The sequence below is a fragment of the Lagopus leucura genome, unplaced genomic scaffold (assembly GCF_019238085.1).
Source record: "Lagopus leucura isolate 7727_CA_CO unplaced genomic scaffold, USGS_WTPT01 Super-Scaffold_100026, whole genome shotgun sequence".
Lineage (NCBI taxonomy): Eukaryota > Metazoa > Chordata > Aves > Galliformes > Phasianidae > Lagopus > Lagopus leucura.
Window position 1 is genome coordinate 71,617 of NW_024962277.1, and position 17,828 is coordinate 89,444.

The 17,828-nt window shown below is 67.8% G+C and overlaps 6 protein-coding genes across 9 annotated transcripts; 2 read left to right on the forward strand and 4 right to left on the reverse strand.

Annotated features, from left to right (window-relative positions):
- The first annotated feature begins 577 nt into the window (after positions 1 to 577).
- PRRT3 (proline rich transmembrane protein 3) lies at positions 578 to 4,250 on the forward strand. Of its 2 annotated transcripts, none has more exons than XM_042880268.1 (4): positions 578 to 611; positions 1,050 to 1,985; positions 2,059 to 2,199; positions 2,486 to 4,250. In XM_042880268.1, exons 2-4 carry the CDS (start codon positions 1,070 to 1,072, stop codon positions 4,165 to 4,167), a joined length of 2,739 nt encoding a protein of 912 aa, XP_042736202.1. In that variant the 5' UTR covers positions 578 to 611; positions 1,050 to 1,069; the 3' UTR covers positions 4,168 to 4,250. The 2 variants fall into 2 exon arrangements, with proteins under 2 accessions (XP_042736202.1, XP_042736201.1); XM_042880267.1 differs by lacking the exon at positions 578 to 611 and adding an exon at positions 669 to 694.
- A 50-nt stretch (positions 4,251 to 4,300) lies between these two features.
- CRELD1 (cysteine rich with EGF like domains 1) lies at positions 4,301 to 6,721 on the reverse strand. Its single transcript, XM_042880269.1, has 9 exons — positions 6,492 to 6,721; positions 6,314 to 6,424; positions 6,147 to 6,238; positions 5,893 to 6,069; positions 5,692 to 5,787; positions 5,526 to 5,609; positions 5,326 to 5,421; positions 5,105 to 5,248; positions 4,301 to 5,038 (listed from the first exon to the last, which is right to left on the reverse strand). The coding sequence occupies exons 1-9, from the start codon at positions 6,704 to 6,706 to the stop codon at positions 4,818 to 4,820; spliced, it is 1,236 nt and encodes a 411-aa protein (XP_042736203.1). The 5' UTR covers positions 6,707 to 6,721; the 3' UTR covers positions 4,301 to 4,817.
- Positions 6,722 to 7,187: 466 nt separating this feature from the next.
- On the reverse strand, positions 7,188 to 11,080 carry IL17RC (interleukin 17 receptor C; the record flags this gene model as incomplete). The annotated part of the gene is given in 19 exon segments (XM_042880479.1): positions 7,188 to 7,774; positions 7,866 to 7,904; positions 7,977 to 8,072; positions 8,141 to 8,198; positions 8,276 to 8,344; positions 8,424 to 8,594; positions 8,671 to 8,721; positions 8,793 to 8,977; positions 9,090 to 9,144; positions 9,277 to 9,336; positions 9,433 to 9,572; positions 9,676 to 9,720; positions 9,789 to 9,900; positions 9,988 to 10,283; positions 10,359 to 10,380; positions 10,449 to 10,694; positions 10,696 to 10,892; positions 10,895 to 10,945; positions 10,948 to 11,080. Coding segments are annotated over 19 exon segments (2,595 nt in total), but the record flags the coding sequence as incomplete, so codon positions are not given.
- On the reverse strand, positions 10,855 to 14,779 carry IL17RE (interleukin 17 receptor E). Its single transcript, XM_042880478.1, is given in 17 exon segments — positions 10,855 to 11,792; positions 11,941 to 12,042; positions 12,115 to 12,166; positions 12,258 to 12,326; positions 12,398 to 12,546; positions 12,627 to 12,672; positions 12,747 to 12,794; positions 12,897 to 13,078; positions 13,149 to 13,215; positions 13,306 to 13,374; positions 13,449 to 13,588; positions 13,655 to 13,778; positions 13,848 to 13,945; positions 14,062 to 14,217; positions 14,492 to 14,507; positions 14,599 to 14,713; positions 14,715 to 14,779. Coding segments are annotated over 17 exon segments (2,127 nt in total). The 3' UTR covers positions 10,855 to 11,163.
- A 58-nt stretch (positions 14,780 to 14,837) lies between these two features.
- Positions 14,838 to 16,067, reverse strand: JAGN1 (jagunal homolog 1). 3 transcript variants are annotated; one of them, XM_042880356.1, is made up of 3 exons: positions 15,958 to 16,067; positions 15,672 to 15,766; positions 14,838 to 15,467 (listed from the first exon to the last, which is right to left on the reverse strand). In XM_042880356.1, the coding sequence occupies exons 2-3, from the start codon at positions 15,758 to 15,760 to the stop codon at positions 15,005 to 15,007; spliced, it is 552 nt and encodes a 183-aa protein (XP_042736290.1). In that variant the 5' UTR covers positions 15,761 to 15,766; positions 15,958 to 16,067; the 3' UTR covers positions 14,838 to 15,004. The 3 variants fall into 3 exon arrangements, with proteins under 3 accessions (XP_042736290.1, XP_042736288.1, XP_042736291.1); XM_042880354.1 differs by having other exon boundaries at positions 15,950 to 16,055; XM_042880357.1 differs by lacking the exon at positions 15,958 to 16,067 and adding an exon at positions 15,916 to 15,936.
- Positions 16,068 to 16,121: 54 nt separating this feature from the next.
- RPUSD3 (RNA pseudouridine synthase D3) lies at positions 16,122 to 17,807 on the forward strand. The gene is made up of 9 exons (XM_042880358.1): positions 16,122 to 16,186; positions 16,433 to 16,500; positions 16,581 to 16,625; positions 16,692 to 16,788; positions 16,858 to 16,965; positions 17,035 to 17,119; positions 17,194 to 17,320; positions 17,397 to 17,539; positions 17,609 to 17,807. Exons 1-9 carry the CDS (start codon positions 16,122 to 16,124, stop codon positions 17,786 to 17,788), a joined length of 918 nt encoding a protein of 305 aa, XP_042736292.1. The 3' UTR covers positions 17,789 to 17,807.
- Positions 17,808 to 17,828: the final 21 nt, after the last annotated feature.

Sequence of the window (17,828 nt, forward strand, 5' to 3'; positions counted from 1 at the left end):
TGAGTCACCGGGCAGAGCGGGAGAGCGCCGGCGGCGCGGGGATGCGGGAGCTGCATGGAGCCGGAGGAACCGCGGCGGCTGAGATACGGGGGGCGGAGGGCGCAGCCGGCCCGTGCGCAGGGTGAGGCCGGCACTGCCCCGCTCGCCCCGCAGCCTCCCCGCGGCTAATCCCGGGATCAGCCGCCTGCCTGCTGCCTTTGTGGGGCCGGCATTGCCCAAATTCCCCGGCCCTGAGCTCGGCGCAGCGGTGCTGCAGTAGCAGCGGGCAGGGGGTGCCGGTGCCGCCCCTCGCCTCTTGGGGGCACCTTTTGGGAACGCCGCCCTGCACGGTAACGCAGCCCCCGGGTGCGGGTGGCCGGGACGCAGAGTCACCCCCGGATTTGGGTGTCACCGGCACAAGGGCTGCCTTCGCTGCCTGCCCCGCTTTAGCATCCCCTATGGAAACCTGTCCCTGCCCCGCCGTACCGCACCGCACCGCCCCTCCCGCCCCAATGCCGGGCGGGTTCCCGGTGCGGGTGCCCGCGGCTCGGAGCGGCGCGTGACCGCCTGCCGCCGCCTCCCGCTCCGCCGCAGAGCCCGGCCCGCACCGGCAGCGGCAGCGGCAGCGGCAGGTCAGCGGGGGCTGCGGCGGTACGGGCTTCGGGGCCTCCCCGGGCTGCGGCGGGCGGCGGGAGGCAGCCGGGGACGCGGCAAGGTGAACGGAGCGCGGCGGAGAGGGGTTGTCGGTACCGGGAACACGGGGGATGGGGACACCGGGAGCGGGGACGCCGGGGATGCTGTGTGCGGGCAGCACAGGCACCATGGAGCATCCGCACCGGGGATGGGGACGCTGGGGATGGGGACTGCCGACCACCAGGGCCGCTGCAAATGGGAGCGTTGGGAATGCGGGCTACTGGCACCGGGGACACCGGGAATAGGCCCAGCTGGGATGCAGCCAGGAACCACCCGGGATGGGGCGCAGCTGGGCACGGGCCCCAGTGCAGGGAAACAGGGACAGTCCCCACCCCCAGGCAGCGTCACTCCCATTCACCAACCCCCTGTCCCCGCAGGGTGAAGGTGAAGGCTCACCATGGCTGCAGTGTGGCTTATCACCTGGACGCTGCTCCTGGCTGACAGGGTCTCCACCACGGCCCAGGAGACACTGTCCCCAGAGGAGACATCACAGCAGGGCAGGGTACCCCTGCACGTCCCATCCTGGGGACACCTGGGGACACCTCCAGCCTGGGATGCATCGGGGGAGCTGAGTGGTGCTGGGAACATCGAGAGTGAGCGCTGGAGAGGTGGCAGTCCTGTGCACTGGTCTCAACTGCCACAGCTGGGCACTGTCACTAGGACACCTCGGGTGACAGGGGCAAGCCTGGCAGGTGACACAACCCTGGCTGTGGTAGAGGAGTCCTTCACCTGGCAAGGACGTGAGGCCGAAGGCCAGGGCAGCTCCAGGGGGAAGACAGAGCTACCTCACAGCTCCACACCAGGGATGGCATCCCCCCAGGTGCCCATAGACACAGGGCCACCCTGGGCAGGTCAGGGGACACTCCCATCTGAGCAGAGTGCATCCCTGCCAGGCAGCACTCCCAGCCCTCAGCCAACCATGTCCACTATTGCCCTGACCCCAGAGCCAGCAGTGGGGACCCGAGCGGTGACAGCAGCCACACACACCTGGGGACAGCCAGCAGCTGCGGGCAGCAGCAAACAGGGACTATGGGGTCACCTCAGCACTGCTCCTGCCTCCACCCTGGGGGAGCACAGAGCCCCATCCCGTGGGCTGACACCCAAGATGGCACAGGAGGTGAGGGCTGAGACCTGGACTTGGCTGCTGCCTGCGCATCAGAGAAGCACACGCAGAGCCCCACTCAGCAATGCCACCGCCGGGGATGTGGCACCTGCCAGGTCAACAAGACTGCGGGACCCCCAGCCCACCCTCAGCACCAGCATCACACCGCCGCCCATCTCCAGCACGTCTCCCCCTGGCACTCCTTATACAGGTAGGAGCTGGCAAGATGCACGGACACCTCACAGTGACTGAGCCCTGGGTGCCACCTGTCCTCTCTCTCACAGGGCTGCTCCCTGAGCAAGACGTCGGCTCCCCGCAGCGAGTCCGGGGCGCTGTGGGGCATGGCAGCATCCCCAATGCCACCGAGGTGACCGTGCCCACAGTGCGCCCCACAGCAGGGACACCATCCAGCACCAGGCGCTCAGGTGAGCTGCAGTGTGGACAAGCACCGTCCCAGCATGGGGTCTGGGGGTTGACCACCAGCTGGGCGAGGGGATGGCAGCTATCTTGGGCTGAGGTGCCACCTTCAATCAGGATTGTGCCCAGCGATGGCCCTAATCTACTGCCTATAGGGATTATCGCGGTTAGAGCCAGGCAGGAGGGGGCTTCCCTGTGGGGTCAGAGACAGTGCACTCAGCTGGAGCATTGGCCATCGCAATAGATCCACATATGGGGCACCCCACTAACGAACAGCCCTCTCTCTACCTGCAGATGCCGCAGGGACGCAGCCCCCTGCTGCCAGCAGCACCGCAGTCCCCTCAGCCACGTGGCGGCAGGGAGTGGTATGGGTGACAACGCAGCGCGCCCCATGGCGTCCCATGAAGCCGGAGCCCAGCAAGCCCCCCTCAGAGCCCAGCATCTGTACGGGGGCTTCATGCACTGCTGGGAGCTCCAACACGACAGCAGCGGGCTGGGCTGAACTACGCCGTCCCCTTCGCATCGCCTGGGCCGTGCACGCTTATGTAGGGGCCGCGCTGTGCCTGCTGCTGGCACTGGGCTGCACAGCGGGGCTGGGGGGGACCATCCTGCAGCGGCCACCCCACTGTGCCCTACTGCTGGGCACCACGGGGCTGCTGCTGGCCGCCAGCCTGCTGCGGGGCACCTTCCTGCTGCTGGATCCGTATGGGGCGCGGGGCCGGCTGCCGCCCCGCTGCACGTTGCTGCTCTGCTCCGTGCCCTTCACGCTGCTGCTGGGAGCCTTCGCTCTGCTGCTGGGCCGCCTGCAGCGCATGGCACAGCTCTGCCTGCTGCCCCCCTCCTTGGGGGGGCTGCCCGCGCTGGGGGTCACGGCCGTGCTGCAGTGCCTCGCCCCTGTGGCGGCTGATCTGCTGTGGCCACGATGGGGTTTAGGCGCAGGGTTAGCGCTGCACGGGGTGGGCTGCGTGTTCGCCACACTGCTGCTCCTGGGGGGGCTGCGGGGTGGCTGGCGGGGGTCCCGTCGCGAGGGGCTGCGATGCGGGGCACGGGCGCTGCTGGCGGCAGGGCTGCTGGGGGTGCCGTGCTGCTCGCTGCAGCTGCTCAGTGCCGCGTGGCTGCGGGGCGGCGTGGGCCCGGCCGGGCGCTGCGGGTGGCCCTGCTGGGCGGCCATGGGATGGATGCGGGTGGGAGAGGCGGGCGTAGGGCTGGCGGTGCTGCTGGGGGCGGCCGAGCCGCTGTGGCGGGGACGGAGGGAGGAGGCGGCGGGGCACTCGTGCTGGGCCAAAGCCGTGCGGTACTTCTGCGCCGGGCGCAAGGCCCAAGCACCCGAATATCCCAACAACTGCTATGAGCACGCGCCCACCGGAGACATCTCCAAGAGCCTCATCCGCAACCCGGCCGAGCAGCTCCCGCTGCGGGCGCTGAAGGACAGCAACGCGGCCGTGGCTGCGGGGACGCCGGGCCTCAGCCCCAAGTGCCCCAACGTGGCGGTGGCAGCCATCCGCGAGCACGGCTCCTCGGCCTCGCTGGGCGAACTGGTCTTCCGCCCGCCATCCCCCATCGACCTGCGGCGCAGCATCGACCAGGCGCTGTGCCGCCGGCACCTGCTGCGCGAGGGGCTGTTTGGGCGGCCGCGCCGCGGCTCCGGGGCCTCCATCCGCACCTTTGAGCCCCAAACCAGTATGGTGCGCTGCAGCTCCCTGACCGAGCTGCCCCGCGGAGAGGCCGATGTGTCCGTCAGCTCCATGGAGAGCTTCTCGCTGAAGATCAGCTGGAACCCGTGGCGGCACGGCCTGTCCTCGCCCGACAGCTTGCCGTTGGAGGAGGCGCCAAGCCGGGCGCAGCTGCTGGCCCACCAGGAGACCCCCCCAGCCCTGCAGCCCCCCGGCTCTGAGCCCGAGGCGCGGCGCAGCTTCCTGGCGCTCAGCAGGCAGGTGGACGCCCGCAGCCTCTCCAGCGACACCATTGAGCTCTGAGGTGTCACCTCGCACAGCCACATCCCCTCCTGCTGTGACCCTCAGCCAGCTCCGTTTGTGCCAAAAAAAAGAGAAATAAAGTTTATGACCCAACCAGGAGGCCCCCGCGCCCTGTGCCCCCCAGCAGCCATGGTGGGTGTGCAGAGCTTTAATTCCTGAGATACACACACAGATATGAGCACACCTCGACGGACGGACAGACCACGGACGAATGCGACTGCCACGTGCATGCATCCAGAGAGGCCCCCCCAGGACCAGCGTTGAGCTGAGGGCCACTGCCACCCCCCAACCTCCCCAGCCACACTCGCCCTGTCTGGGGACACAGGGGCTGGGGAGGGGAAGCACAAGGGCTCTGCCCTGGGAACACAAGGAAGAGGATTTAGGGATGGGGAGCTGAGCTTGGGGTGGGGGGACCCTGCCCCCCCTTCTCCTCTCCCTATCCTCCATGCTGTGCTGGGAGGTGGGACCACAATCCCTATGGCAGAGTGCCCCAACACGCGAGAGGTGGGGGGCAGCATGCTGTGCCCCCTCAGCAGCGCTGCACCTGCAGGACCCCACTTCTGCATAGGACAAGGCGGGGAGGACGAGGTCCCTACTCTTACCAGTGGGGGGGTACATGCAGGGCCCCACGCACAACCCCCCGCCTACAGCTATCTGCCCTTCATGAAGCCATCCAGGACGCGGTCGCTGCGATCGGACAGCCAATAGCCGGCCATGGCAGCCACGGCACCGATGAAGATGGCGGTGAACACCATGTCACCCTTGGCAGCCAGCGTGGCCAGGGCGCAGATCATCACCCCGAAAAACATCTGCTGCAGCACCACCACCTCATCATCCGTCACATCATCAAAGAATCCTTTCTCTGGGGCATCTGCAGGGATGACAATGGTGGGTGAGGGCATCCCTCCGTGCCCCCCTCCCCAAACCCGTGCCATACCGGGGGGTTTGTCCTCCACACACTGCCCATCCCTGCGCACGTGGCCCGGAGCGCAGATGCAGCGATAGCCGCCCTCCGTGTTCTCGCACACCTCCTGCAGCCCCGTGCAGATGGGCTCCTCGCTGCTGGTGCACTCATCCACATCTGCAGGGAGCGCCCAGGTAGTGGCGTGGGGGCACTGGGCACCACATCCCCCATACAGGTGTGCCAAGAGCACTCACCCAGGCACTTGGCCCCATCCCGCCGGTAGCCCTTGTTGCACTTCTTGCAACGCGCCGGCCCTGCGCCCATGCAGCCGATGCAGGCAGTAGAGCAATCTGCAGCATATTGAGGAGGGAACAGAAAGGAAGATGGGGGGCTGCCACAGCTGAAGGGGGCCATCCCATATTGCCACCTCATTGCTACCCCGCTGCCCTCGCACCTCGGCACTCGTAGGAGCCCTCAGTGTTGACACAAAACTGGTTGGCCCTGCAGTGTGCCATCTCCGTGCCGCACTCATCAATATCTGTGGATCAGAGGCAATGAACCCACGGCGCTCTCCCGGGATCCCCACCCCAATATCCAGCCCCACATCTCTGTGCACCAACCGATGCAGCGGTGCTCGTGCAGCACCCAGCCTCTCTTGCAGCGCAGGCAGCTGGAGTCCTCTGGCCCTGTGCAGCGCCCGCAGGCCGGGTAGCACTCTGCAAGGGTGGGCACAGGGTGGTGAACACAAGGTGGTGGGCACAAGGTGGTGGGCACAAGGTGGTGGGCACAAAGCCCTCAGTACAGCACAGCACGGTGCTTACCTGCACACAGCAGCTGGCTCTGGTTGCGTGATGCCTCATAGTAGCCATCTCCACACTCGGCACAGAAAGGACCTCCATAGCCGGGGCTGCAGACGCACAGCCCGGTGCCACCCCGTGTCCCTTCTCCATCACAGCGCCCGTTGCCACTGCAGGGTTGCTGGGGGCCACCGGCACAGGCTGTGAGGACATGGGGGGGAAGGTGAGGACACGGGGCACCTCCCTTCCCATTCCCCCGTGCTCACTGCAGGACTCACGCAGGCAGTCAGGGCCGTAGGTGCCGGGCGGGCAGCACAGCGCCAGGCGCTCCATGCACAGCCACTGGAAGAAGTCAGGGTGCTGCTGTCGCCTGGGGACACACACACAATACTCAAGCCCTGTGCCCCCCTGTACGCCCTCCCTCAGCCCCATGTCCCCCACTCACTCATGGAACCACCATTGCTCCACGTGCTCCTCGCTGCGCTCCAGCAGCTGGTGGCAGGCAAAGTCCTGGGGGGGGCACACGCTCTCCAGCACCTCCAGCAGCCGTGTCTCACTGTGGGGTCATGTTGATGGTTACGGAGGATCTCCGAAGGCTGTCCCCACAATGTGCACCAGCTCACCTGTGCTTGTACTTGGCCAGCTTCTCCTCCTCCCAGGCCGTGTTGCCCCCACCGAAGCCTTCGTGTTCCGTTCGTTCCATTCCCTGGGCATGCAGGGGGGATGGCCCAGACACCGTAGGACCACACAGCTGAGCCCTCCCACCATGGATACAGCCCCCACACAGGGTTACCCTCAGCCCACTTCCCCAGGACTGTCCTCCCCTGCACTCTGTCATTCCCAGGCCATCCCCCTGCCTCCCCCCAAGAGCCATATCACCTCTTGCGTCCCCCCAGCCACATCACCCATCCCCTCCCAAACCATGTCTCTCCTCATCCCCCTCCACCAAACCATGCCACCCCCTGTGCCCTGCACGCCATCACCCCGTTCTTCCCCTCCCAGCACCACCTACGTAATCCCCATGTTATCTCCCTGTAAGATCCCAGCTCAGGTTGTCAGCCTCCGCCCCAGATATCACCAACGTGGCCTATCCCGCCCCCCCAGCAGCGGCAGCAGCGCGGCCGCCAGGCGCCGCCGCGGCCCCATCCTCCAGCCCCGCCCCTCGGCGTGCGCCGCGCCCGCTGACTCAGCTCCCACCTCCCTCCGCCAATCGGCGCCGCGCGCCACGCCCCGCCCCTCATCCCGCAGCCAATCCGTACAGCCCTCCGGGAGCCGCCTTAAAGGCGCCACCGCCCTTTTTTCACAGCCACACCAAGGACTTCGGGCCACATCGCTCTTTATTCACCCAGCGCCCTCCGCAGCCTCTCGGCCACCGCGGCCGCGTGGGGCTCCAGCCGGCAGCCACGCTGCCCCGCCAGCGCCTGCAGGAAGCCCACAGCCTCGCTGGGCAACACAAAGGCTGGGGCTGCCCGCAGCACTTGGGGCACTGATGTCACTGCGGGCTCCAAACGGGCCACCACATAGTGCCCAGCGCCCGCAGACAGCACCGGGATGGCACAGGACAGAGCTGCAGCAAAGGCTTCGCATGGTTCCACCTCATTGCCGGGGCCACTAGAAGTGTCCCCAGCCCTTGACACACCCCCGGCGGCATCCTCCCACCGCCTGGCAGCAGCCTCAGCCGCTGGGGACAGGAGGAGGACGACGGTGTCCCCACCCCGCAGCGCCTTCTGGTGCAGTGCATGCAGCCACGGCAGCGGCCCCCAAGCTGCCACCCCACTGCCACCACCTGGCGCAGCCACCACCGCCATCCCCATCGGGCGCAGGGCTGCTGCCAGCGCGCAGGCTGCACGCTCTGCCACCGGCTCTGCCGCATGCAGGAGGAGTGCGCGGCGTCCCCACAACGGGGCTGTGGGACAGCATCAGTGGCGTCCCCCAAGAGCCCCATGGGGGTGGCCCCATAGGGGACTCAGCCCCACAGAGTGATCCCCACTACTCACCCTTGGAACCACACCCAGTGCGCAGGGACTTGAGCCAAACTGCAGGGAACAGAGAGGGTGACACAGTGCTGAGCATGCAATTTTGGCCACGTGCAGCCTCACTGTGCTCACCCTTCATGTCCTCCTTCTTCAGCAGCAGCAGCAGCAGGATGCAGGCGGCGCACACCAGCACCCCCAGCCAGGCCAGCGCCCAGCGGGCACGCATGTCTGTGGGGCACAGCGTCACTACCTATCCCATGCCCCTGGCACCTGCAGCATCCCTTCCTTTTACTCACACTTGTGCATGGGACAAGCCCACAGTGTGACCCCACTGCCGTTTTCAGGACGCCAGAGCTGTAGGCACAAGGACACATCACACAACGTCACGTGCCGGCCCATCAGTGCCCGCCAGATGCTGCCCATGCACTGACCTGCATACACTGCCCTGATGCCACGTCCTCCTGCAGCTGTTGCTCCAGCAGCCCCGGGCGGCCGGCTTCCTGCAGGGGGTACAGCTGAGCCAGAGGCATGGTGGCAGTACCCTCAGCCACAGGGACCAGGGGGACCCTTGACCCTTACCACGGCAGCGAAGCTGGCAAGCGGTATGCAGTTGCCCTGCTGCAGGGCGCAGAGCGATGTGTTCCCTCCAGGCTCCATCACCAGGATGTCATCTGCATGGCCAGGCAGCACTCCAGGGTGCTCACGGTCCCGCAGGCACTGTGTCAGCCAGACCCTCCCGCTGCTCCTCACCTGCAGGAGAGAACTAATTGGATAAGATGGCCGTGGAGTAGCTGTGGGGCAGCCACAGGGCGAGGATGCCTGCTACCTGCACACAGAGATTGGGGTGTGGCTGCAGCGCTTGGAACTCCTGTGGTCCCTGCAGGCAGAGGGCAGCCCATCAGTGCCATGCATCCCTTTGGCATGTCCTGGCTCCATGAGGATGCTCACCTGCCCGGTGACAGGCTGCTGCAAGCCGGGCAGGGCATGGCACGGCGCAGCAGGTGCCGGGCTCCAGCAGGGCACCAGCTCAGCTGGGAGGTCGCAGGGTGCGGAGACAAAACAGGTGAATGTTTGCCCCACATCATGCAGCACCAGCTGGGTCTGCACCCACAGTCGCTCCCACGCTGCTGCATCTGCATGGGGAGAGGGGTCTGTGTGTGGGTTCCCGAGGGTCTTGGTGCATCACCATGGTGCGTCTGCCCATGTCCCAGTATCCCTATGGATGTCCCACCCCAGTGTTGGTACCATGGGAGAAAGGGCACAGGGTGGCACGCAGCGGGTCTTGGATCTCTGGCCAGACCTGTGGGTGGAGAAGAGAGAGCAGAAAAACGATTTAGGGTGCCCATGTTGTTCACACCCAGCTGGCCCCCCTGGGATGGTGACACCTTCCCACCTCCTGCTGTGTCCCTGCAGCGCCCAGCCCGGCTCCTACCTGCAGGCAGAGGCAGGGCAGCACCTCTTCCAGTGGCACACTGTAGTTCATGGGCCCACTCTGTGACCAAGAGTGAGACGTGGGTCACCCCACAGCACACCACCCCACAGCGGGGTGACGGCAGCAGTGTTGGGATAGGAAGGGGCAGGCACTCACTGCCGTCACTACGTGTCCCGACCCACTGGCACCGTGGCTGTGGTTGTGGTAGAGCCGCAGGGTATAGTTGAGCTCCACTGTGGCCACCTGCACCTCCACCAGCACCGCCGTCAACCCCGGCGAAACCTGCAGCCTGGGCACTGCATGCGGGCGGCTCAGGGCACCCTGTGCCAGGTGCCCCAATGCCTCCCACACCAGTGGCACGGCCAGCTGGGAGCCCAGCACGGAGCCACGGGCACCTACCTTGGCACTGCGGGATGGCAGCCCGGGCAGCGGGCCACGAGCAGTCTGCAGGAATAGTAAATAGGGTGAGAGGGTGAGGAGGCATGGGGCGGCGCAGCAGGGCCGGGGCTCACCTGGCAGCCGCCTCCTCTGGCTCAGCCGGCGGCGGCCGCGTGCGCTGCCATATGCGGCGACGTGCAGCTCCGAGCCCAGCGGTGCCTCGAAGCAGCGGAACCGCACCGAGCCCTGCGCAGGAAAACCACAGCGCCGTGCCCACATCCCACGTGCCACGGTCCCGGCCCGCCCCCCCGCCCGACCGCGGCGCAGACGTACCAGGGGCCGGCCGGGCAGAACGGATGATGCGCGGACCTCCACGGCCACGCAGCGGGACGAGGCGAACCCGTGAGCGGAGAGCAGCAGCAGCGCCGCGACGTCGCGCCGGGGCGAGGCGGCTGTCCCCGCGTCACCGGCACCGTCCTCGGGCTCGAGGCCCAGGCGCAGCCGGGCCCGCAGACACGGCGAGCAGCCGCCCGGCTCCGCGCAGCGCAGCGCCGGCTCCAGCCGAAGACCCAGCAGCGCCAGCCCCGGGCCCGGCGCTGCAGGCTCCGTCCCGCACAGCACGTCGGCGTCTGCGGGAGCAGAGCGGGAACGAGTCAGCGCCGCTCCCCTCCGCCCGGCAGCGGGGCCGCGGCGCGGGCACTTACCGAGCAGGCGGCAGGCGAGGCCCTGCGGGCAGGAGGCGTGAGGACGCGGCCCGGCCCCGCGGCCCCGCTGCCCCCGCCACGCCGACACACCTGCGAGCAGATCACGGCGTCGCGGGGAGCCCCGAGCACGCCCACCGCCAGCAGCAGCAGCAGCAGCCCCGGGGCGCGCCCGGTGGGGCCGGGGCACCCCATGGCCCCGGCCCCACGGCCCTGCTCCCAGCCCACGGTCCCCGCCGCCGCCACCACTGCTGACTCCCGCTTCCTGCTCCGCTCCCGAGCTCCCGGGACCGCCCTGGGGTGGGGCCTGCCCCGCTCTGCCCCGCTCTGCCCCGCTCTGCCCCGCACGGGTCCCGCAGACCGGGCTCCTGCGGTCGCGTGGAGCGGCGCGGCCTGCTTTGCTCCCGACGGGCGCGGGGTTGCGGTGCTGCCGGGGCCCGCCCAGGGGTGAGCGCACCGGGCCGGCAGCCCCAAAGCACCAGAGCAAGCGACGCGGGGAAACGTAAACAGCGCTTTTATTCCATTCGACGCAGCCACGAGGAGCCCGTCTGGGCCGTGCCGGGCACCCCGCCGTGACAGGAGCTGCCCAGCCGCCTCTCCCAGCCGTGGCCGTCCCGTGCGAGGCCCGCTCTCTCCTCCGTAGCAGGCCCTGCCAGCCCCAGGGCTGTGCCCGTACTCCAGCCCCGCTCCGTTCCGGTCCGGGCCGCTCTCCTGCAGCCGCTCGTTCAGCCCGGCTGCATCGAGTGCCTCCGTCCTTCGTGTGGCCCCCGGCCCACGCTCTGCCCGAGCTCAGCCCCGCTGCAGACGCTCAGGTACCGGCAGGCTGAAGCGGGGAGCCCGCCACCCCCCCGGAGCCGCCTCCCGCCGCCCCCTTGCCGGCCTCAGCCTCCAGCAGCCGGAGCAGCAGCCCCTCGGCCCGGCCGCGGAGGTGCCGGCAGGAGGGCGGGGAGCCGCCCCGCAGCGCGCCCAGCAGGCCGGGCAGCTCCTGGGGCAGGCGGTAGGTGGGCAGGGGCCGCAGGGGCCGCGGCACGTCGCGGGGGCTGCAGAGCCGGCTGAAGTACACCAGCACCCAGCCCCGGCCTCGCCCCGCTGCCCCCAGCTCGCCCTGCAAGCACGCCATGGCTGCCCCGAAGACATCGTGTGCGTCGCGGGGCTCCCCACCGCCTTCACCCCCTCGCCATAAACGGAAGAGCCGAGAGCTGCCCCGGCTCCAGAGCAGCAGGACGGTGCCCCGCTCGCGGCCCACGTGGCTGCGCTGAGCATAGAGCCAGGGCAGGGCCCCCGCCTGCCCCACACCGCCCGCTTCCCACAGGTCCAGGCGCACCTCGCAGCCCAGCCCCACGCGCAGCAGCTCGGCCAGGGCGCACACCAGTGCCAGGTGCTCCTCCGAATCAGGAGAGTACAGCAGCAGCACCGGGCGGCCACGTGCTGCCTCACCTGCAGGACAGAGGGGACAGCAGTGACAGCCCTGCTCTGAGCAACCTCAGTGGAACTGCAGCGTCCCACCGCCCTGGGACCTTCCCCATGCCTGGAGCGTCCCAGCCCTCGGGGTGCCCCAGCCCTTGCCCAAAACGCTGCCTCTCACCGTTAGGCATCCTCCAGGTGCTGCAGCAGTTCAGGAGCAGCACGGTCACCACCAGCCCCAGGGCCAGCGCCAGCCCTAGCAGCCCGAAGTGCCTGTGTGAGACTGGGAGAGGTGCAGTGAGCGGGCAGCCATGACACACTGCCCGATCCCCACCAGCCCTGGGGCTCCGCTCACCATCAGGACAGAGCAGCTGCTTGCGGGCGAAGCGCACATCTGAGCGCCAGACCTGGGTAGGGAGATGGATGAGGGGGGCAGGATTTGGGGTTTGGCCCTCCACCCTGATGCGGGCAGCACAGCGGGGCTGGGGGTCACCTTACCAACACGCAGCTGCCCAGGATCTGCACCGGCAGCAGCAGCGCCAGCTCCCCTGGAGCAGAGCTCTCTGGCTGCAAAACACGAGGCAGGGTCAGCGTGGCAAAGCTTGCCTCCCTGAGCTCCCCTGTCCTACATCACTCACCCGCGTGACGGTGTAGACGGGAGCCTCAGGCTCACAGCGCCCGCCCCGGCGCTGGCACAGCGCTGCACTGAAGGACGCGGGGACACGGGAGGTGAGGCACAGGCGGAGCTGCAGTCCCCTGGCACTCAGGGACACGTTCCAAGCAGTGTCTGGTAAAGAGAGAACACACACTGTAGCATGATGGGGTGCCTGAGGGGGAAGAGACAACATCCCAAACCCATGGGCTCACCTGTGCGGTGGGGGCACTCCACGTGGCTGCTGTTCCCATAGGAGAACTGAGGAGGGGACATGGGGTCACCTGTGCACCCTGTCTGGCACCTTCCCAGCCGGTACCGCCCCGGGGGCTTACCCTGAAGCAGAGCAGGGGGTGCACATCCACACTGTCCAGTGTGTACGCCTGGCAAGGGACAGTGAGAGTGTCACCATCTGTCCCCAGGGATGCACTGCACCCTTGGACATCCTGGGGTCCAGTGGGTGCCCTGCAGCCATGTCCCCTCACCTGATCCTCCTCACTTGCCGTGGAGTTGGGGACACTGTGGCACGGTGCAGCTTCAGCTGCCGCCTCCCTCCAGCACAGGGTGGCCCGGGGATGCAGGGGACAGCTGGCACTCAGCACCATGGCCATCTGGTCCTTGCTGCTGTAGTCATGGAAGTGCACTGAGGACCATAGGTCAGGGCCATCTGTGGGGATAAGATCAGTAGGGTGGCCAGCAGACAGTGTGCCCTCCCCAGCGTCCCTTCAGGCACTCACAGGCATCCGGCCGCTCACGGAAGGGGCAGCGCTTGCTGCGCAGGCTGTCACGGTGTGGATAGGAGGCCTGGGGAGCAGAGCACAGCACCATGTGTCTGCCACCCGCGTCCCATTGCTGTGCGGATCAGCGCGCACAGGGGTGCAATGGGGATCACACCTCAACACAAAGGCAGGGCACCAGGAATTCATACGGCAGTGAGACGTGGTGGCCGCCTGGCACCAGGAGCTGCAGGCACAGAGGGAATGTGAGGATGCTGGGAGTGCAGGGACCCCCGGGGACCGCATCCTGCTGGCTGCTACCTGGCGGTGGAAGGGCTGTGGCAGTTCCTCACACTCCAAGGCCAGCTGATGGCACAGCCGCACCACCAGTGCAGGGCCCTCGGGCACAGCCACCTCAATGGCCCGCACTTCAGGGAGCCAGGTGTGGGTGAAGACGGGCCCTGGGAGCACAGGAAGGGTCAGTCAGTGCCAACCCTTACAAGTACCCCATTCCCTTCCAGCCTTACCCTGCAGCTCAATGGCAACCACGTGGCTGCGGCTGATGGCCAGGCCTCTGTCAGGGATGGTATGCAGGGTCACCAGGACCCGCCGCCCACTTTCTGCCGGGAAGCAGTCGAACTGAACCTGCCACTATGGGGAGCAGGGGGTGAGCGCGGCCCCACCGCCCATCCCCATCCCTGCGCCGTGCCCCGCACTTACCGGCACATCGCCTGGTGCCTGGTGCCGCTGCCACACCTGCAGCCACCCAACCCGGTTAGAGCCCAGCTCCAGGAAGTCAAGCTGCAGCCCGTGGATTCCTGCAGGATGCCAACGGTTGCTGCTGACACGGGTGGGACGATCCCGCGGCCGGGGTGACCCCTGCCAGGGTTCCCCCAGCGGACAAGGGGGGCCCATCCCTGAGAACAGCCCGTACCTGCGGCCGGGACGGCCAGACGCACCCGCAGGCAGGGCTGGCAGGGCAGCGAGGGCTGGCACAGCCGCGCCGTGCTCAGCGCCAGGGCGGGCGGGGTCAGCGGGGGCCCGGTGGGGTCTCCCCGGCGGCAACGGGGCCGGGTCAGCGTGCTGTCGGCTGCCGGGAGAGGAGAGGAGCCGTGCACGGGGCCATGCCTTGCACCGGGAGAGTCCTCGCGAAGGGGATCCCCGCGCACCGGAATGGCCCGGCGAGGGAGATCCCCACACACAGAGATCCCTTACGAGGGGGAACCCCGCGCACCGGGAACCGCCCCGCATCGCTCTGCTCCAAGTCCGGCTCCGATCTCGGCCCCACCGGAGAGCCCCCACCCTGGCCCGCCCCGCCGCCGCCGCCCCGCACACCGGGAGCACAGCCCCGCGGCCCCACTCACCGTTGGCCCGGCAGTCCTGCAAGCAAAGAGACGGGGATGAGCGCGGCCCCGTCCGCCACCCCCACTCCCTGTTCCCTTTCCCCCGTTCCCATTGCCCCGGCGCTCACGAAGTTGGCGGAAACCCGCGGGCGGGGCACGGCAGGACGGGCGGGCGGCGGCAGCAGCAACAACGCGGCGGCGGCGAGGAGAGCGACGGAGCGCACCGGGCAGCCCATGGCCGAGTGCCGTAGCCGAGCTCCGTTCCCACCTCCGGTGTCGGCTCCCCGCCCCGGGCCGGCCCCGCCGCATTCCTCCGGCAACACGTGCGGCCCCGCCCGCGACCTGATTGCGGCGGCGCAGACACGAGTGGGAAAGCACGGGAGGGGCTTTATTTCCGTACGGTGACACGCGATCGCAGTCCCAGCACCGGGCTCAGCCCCGAAGACCTCCGCACCCGCAGCAGCCGCCCTGCAGCACCACCAGCAGCCCCCAAACACTCCACGCGTGGCACACAGAGCCTCTACCCAACCTCCCTCATTTCTTCTTCTTCTCCTGCGTGCTGGTGAACCACGAGTCCAGCAGCTTCTTGCTGTAGTAGAGCTGCCAGCCATGCACCTGGGCGGCCACCACCACCACCAGGTACATGACGGAGACGGCAGAGAAGCCGAAGATGAAGCGGTACGCCTTGCCGTGCCGATAGAGCTGCTGAGCCATAGGGAACATCTCCATGGCCCCGTAGATGAGCGGCGCCACAGAGAAGAGCCCGGCACTGATCATGGACAGCACCAGGTAGCTGATGTTGTTGCGGGGGAAGGAGAGCAGGCCCAGCAGTGAGGGCAGGATGCTGAGCAGGTAGGGGTACTCCCACTGGTAGGGCATGGCCACACGATCGTGGGGCAGCAGCTTGAGGTGCCCCACACACATCTGTGCCAGCAGCAGCAGCCACAGCCCCACGTGCACGTAGGTCAGTTTCTTGATCTCTGACTTCAGGGCCACGCTGTGGGGACACAGCATGGTCACAGCACAGCTGGGACACGGCTCTGTCACAGCCTGGTGGGGGCACAGCCCCATCACGGCCCAGCATCGACACGGATTTGTCAAGGACGTGATGGGCACGTGGCCCGGAGGTGCATCACCCTGTCACGGCCCCGATGAGGGCACAGCCCCGCAGTTTGGGGAGCAGAGGCTCCGTGACACCCACCTCATCTGGTAGTGCGAAGCCACGCGCTCCCGGTGCCGGTAGTCGCTGCCATCAGTGCCGGCAGCACGGGGCCCACCACGAGACGCCATAGCTGCCTGCAGGGACACAGAGTGAGGGGACCCCAGGGAGGACCCCATGGCCTCCATCCCACCTTCCCGTGACCACCCACCCACGACAGCCGCAGGGACACCGCAGGGCGCGGTACCCCCCGGCCTGCCACGGCCCCCAGGCCCGCCCTCCGCACCTCGCCGCGGGCACCGCGCCCCGCCGCACCCCACCTGCTCACCGGGCTGAGACGCTCTACCCGCACTTCCGGTTCTCTGTGACCACCGCTTCAAGCCCAAACGGCCTCAGGAGGGCGGCCGGTCTATACGCCCGGAGGCCCGGCTCTATGGTCAAAGCGGGACGCTACGCCCTGCGGTCCGCCCGCCGCGCAGGCGCAGTGCGGCCATGGCGGGTTGCGGAGGTGCCGCGCGCGTGGCGGCGCGCGTGGGGCAGGGGGCGCGCGCGGCGAGGTGAGCTGGGGGGGTAGGGCGAGCGTGGAGTGCTGCTGTGTGTGCACTGCTGTGTGTGCACGGGGCTGCGGAGGTGACACGGTGTGACACGAGTGGGTCCGCTGATGTAGGTGCACGGGAGTCATGGGCTGCTTGGGAACAGGTTCGAAGGCATGGGGGACACGTGGAGTTTCACACGCGTGGGGACATGGAGCGTGAGAGGAGGCGGGGGAGTCTCACGCGTGCCCCATCTCATTCTCCCCGCAGGAAGGGGCGACCACTGGGCCCTGAGGCCGTGCTGGGGCTACTGGAGGCCTCAGTTGTATATCGGGAAGGTAAGGGAGGAGAGGGAGGCTGGACACGGGTGGGTGTCGGGTGATCAAGAGTGGGGTCTGACCCTTCTGCCATCCCACAGGAGCCCTGCTGGCTCTAAGCAAGCCCACTGATCTGCCTGTGCTGGGTGAGTGCTGGGGGGGCTGATTTCTCCAAGAGGAGGCACATCTGGTGCTGACCCCCATACCTCCAGGGCGCCCTGGGGAGCTGAGCCTGACCGCGCTGCTGCCTGCACTACGCCGACGCCTGGGGCTGCCTGCAGAGCTGCATGTGGTGAAAGCACCTGCCAGGTATTGGGATGGGTCTGGGATTTGGAATGGGGAGGTCCCAGGGGGGCTCATTGATACCGTGTCCAATAGAGAATGCTCCGGCCTTGTGCTGCTGTCCACCTGCCACCGTGTCACTGAGCAGCTGCAGCACTCCTTCACTGCTGCCCGACGCAGGGGGCAGTTCCCAGCCACCTACAGGTGAGTGCCTCCCCATGAATCCCCCTCTCCAAAAGTATGAGGCTCTTCCCTCTTATTGTGTCCCTTCAGCGCTGTCACTGTGGGGGTCCCAGCAGAGGCAGAGGGTGAGATCCGTGTGGGGCTGTGCTGGCAGCAGAAAGGGGACACAGCTGTGGTAAGGGGCACATGGGGGAATCTGGGAGGAGTGGGGGGTAGAGGGTGGTGCTGAAGCTGTGCATCCCCCCCCAGGTGGTGGCAGTGCCATCTCCAGGACACCGCAGCATGACCCGCAAAGAGGTGAAGAGCACCCTGACCCGCTACCGCCTGCTGGGAGCAGCAGGGGGCTGCGCTTTGCTCCAGCTGCAGCCTCGTACAGGTGAGTGCCCCCCCTACACTGCCCCGGTACCACCACCCCACAGTGCCACCCACCCCACGTCCTTCCCTCCCTGCAGCTTTCCCCGAGCAGCTCCAGGTGCACCTGACGCTGCTGCTGTGCCCGGCCCTGGGTGACCACAAGTACGCATCCCGTGTGGGAACAGTGCTGGGGGAGCCTTTCCTGCTGCCCCCCCAGGAGACCCCCACACCCCGCACACAGGTAAGCAGCGCAATGGAGGGGAACTGCTGCCCTATGCTGCGCTTTCCTAAAAAAAATCATCCCCCACAGGTGCTGGATGCAGAGCTGATGTCCCGGCTGCAGCTGTCCCCACACCACCGCCTGCCCCTGCACCTCCATCTGCAGCAGCTGGTGCTGCCCCACACAGTGCTGAGTGCTCCCCCTCCTCCCGACTTCCTGTGCACCCTACGCCTGCTGGGGCTGCCCTCCCTGCCTCTCCCTCCCCATTAAATCTCAGCATGACAACAAACAACATTTATCTATCCCATTT

What these genes read in the sequence shown, in the direction of transcription:
- PRRT3 (XM_042880268.1), top strand. Translation starts at nt 1,070, where the DNA reads ATGGCTGCAGTGTGGCTTATCACCTGGACGCTGCTCCTGGCTGACAGG. An exon ending in CCCTGGCACTCCTTATACAG is followed by an intron (nt 1,986 to 2,058) that starts GTAGGAGCTGGC and finishes TCTCTCTCACAG; the next exon opens with GGCTGCTCCCTGAGCAAGAC. An exon ending in ATCCAGCACCAGGCGCTCAG is followed by an intron (nt 2,200 to 2,485) that starts GTGAGCTGCAGT and finishes CTCTACCTGCAG; the next exon opens with ATGCCGCAGGGACGCAGCCC.
- CRELD1 (XM_042880269.1), bottom strand. Translation starts at nt 6,706, where the DNA reads ATGACAGAGTGCAGGGGAGGACAGTCCTGGGGAAGTGGGCTGAGGGTA. An exon ending in CTGGCCAAGTACAAGCACAG is followed by an intron (nt 6,425 to 6,491) that starts GTGAGCTGGTGC and finishes ATGACCCCACAG; the next exon opens with TGAGACACGGCTGCTGGAGG. An exon ending in GGGCTCCTACGAGTGCCGAG is followed by an intron (nt 5,422 to 5,525) that starts GTGCGAGGGCAG and finishes AATATGCTGCAG; the next exon opens with ATTGCTCTACTGCCTGCATC.
- JAGN1 (XM_042880356.1), bottom strand. Translation starts at nt 15,760, where the DNA reads ATGGCGTCTCGTGGTGGGCCCCGTGCTGCCGGCACTGATGGCAGCGAC. An exon ending in GCTTCGCACTACCAGATGAG is followed by an intron (nt 15,468 to 15,671) that starts GTGGGTGTCACG and finishes GTGTCCCCACAG; the next exon opens with CGTGGCCCTGAAGTCAGAGA.
- RPUSD3 (XM_042880358.1), top strand. Translation starts at nt 16,122, where the DNA reads ATGGCGGGTTGCGGAGGTGCCGCGCGCGTGGCGGCGCGCGTGGGGCAG. An exon ending in CACTGATCTGCCTGTGCTGG is followed by an intron (nt 16,626 to 16,691) that starts GTGAGTGCTGGG and finishes CCATACCTCCAG; the next exon opens with GGCGCCCTGGGGAGCTGAGC. An exon ending in CAGTTCCCAGCCACCTACAG is followed by an intron (nt 16,966 to 17,034) that starts GTGAGTGCCTCC and finishes GTGTCCCTTCAG; the next exon opens with CGCTGTCACTGTGGGGGTCC.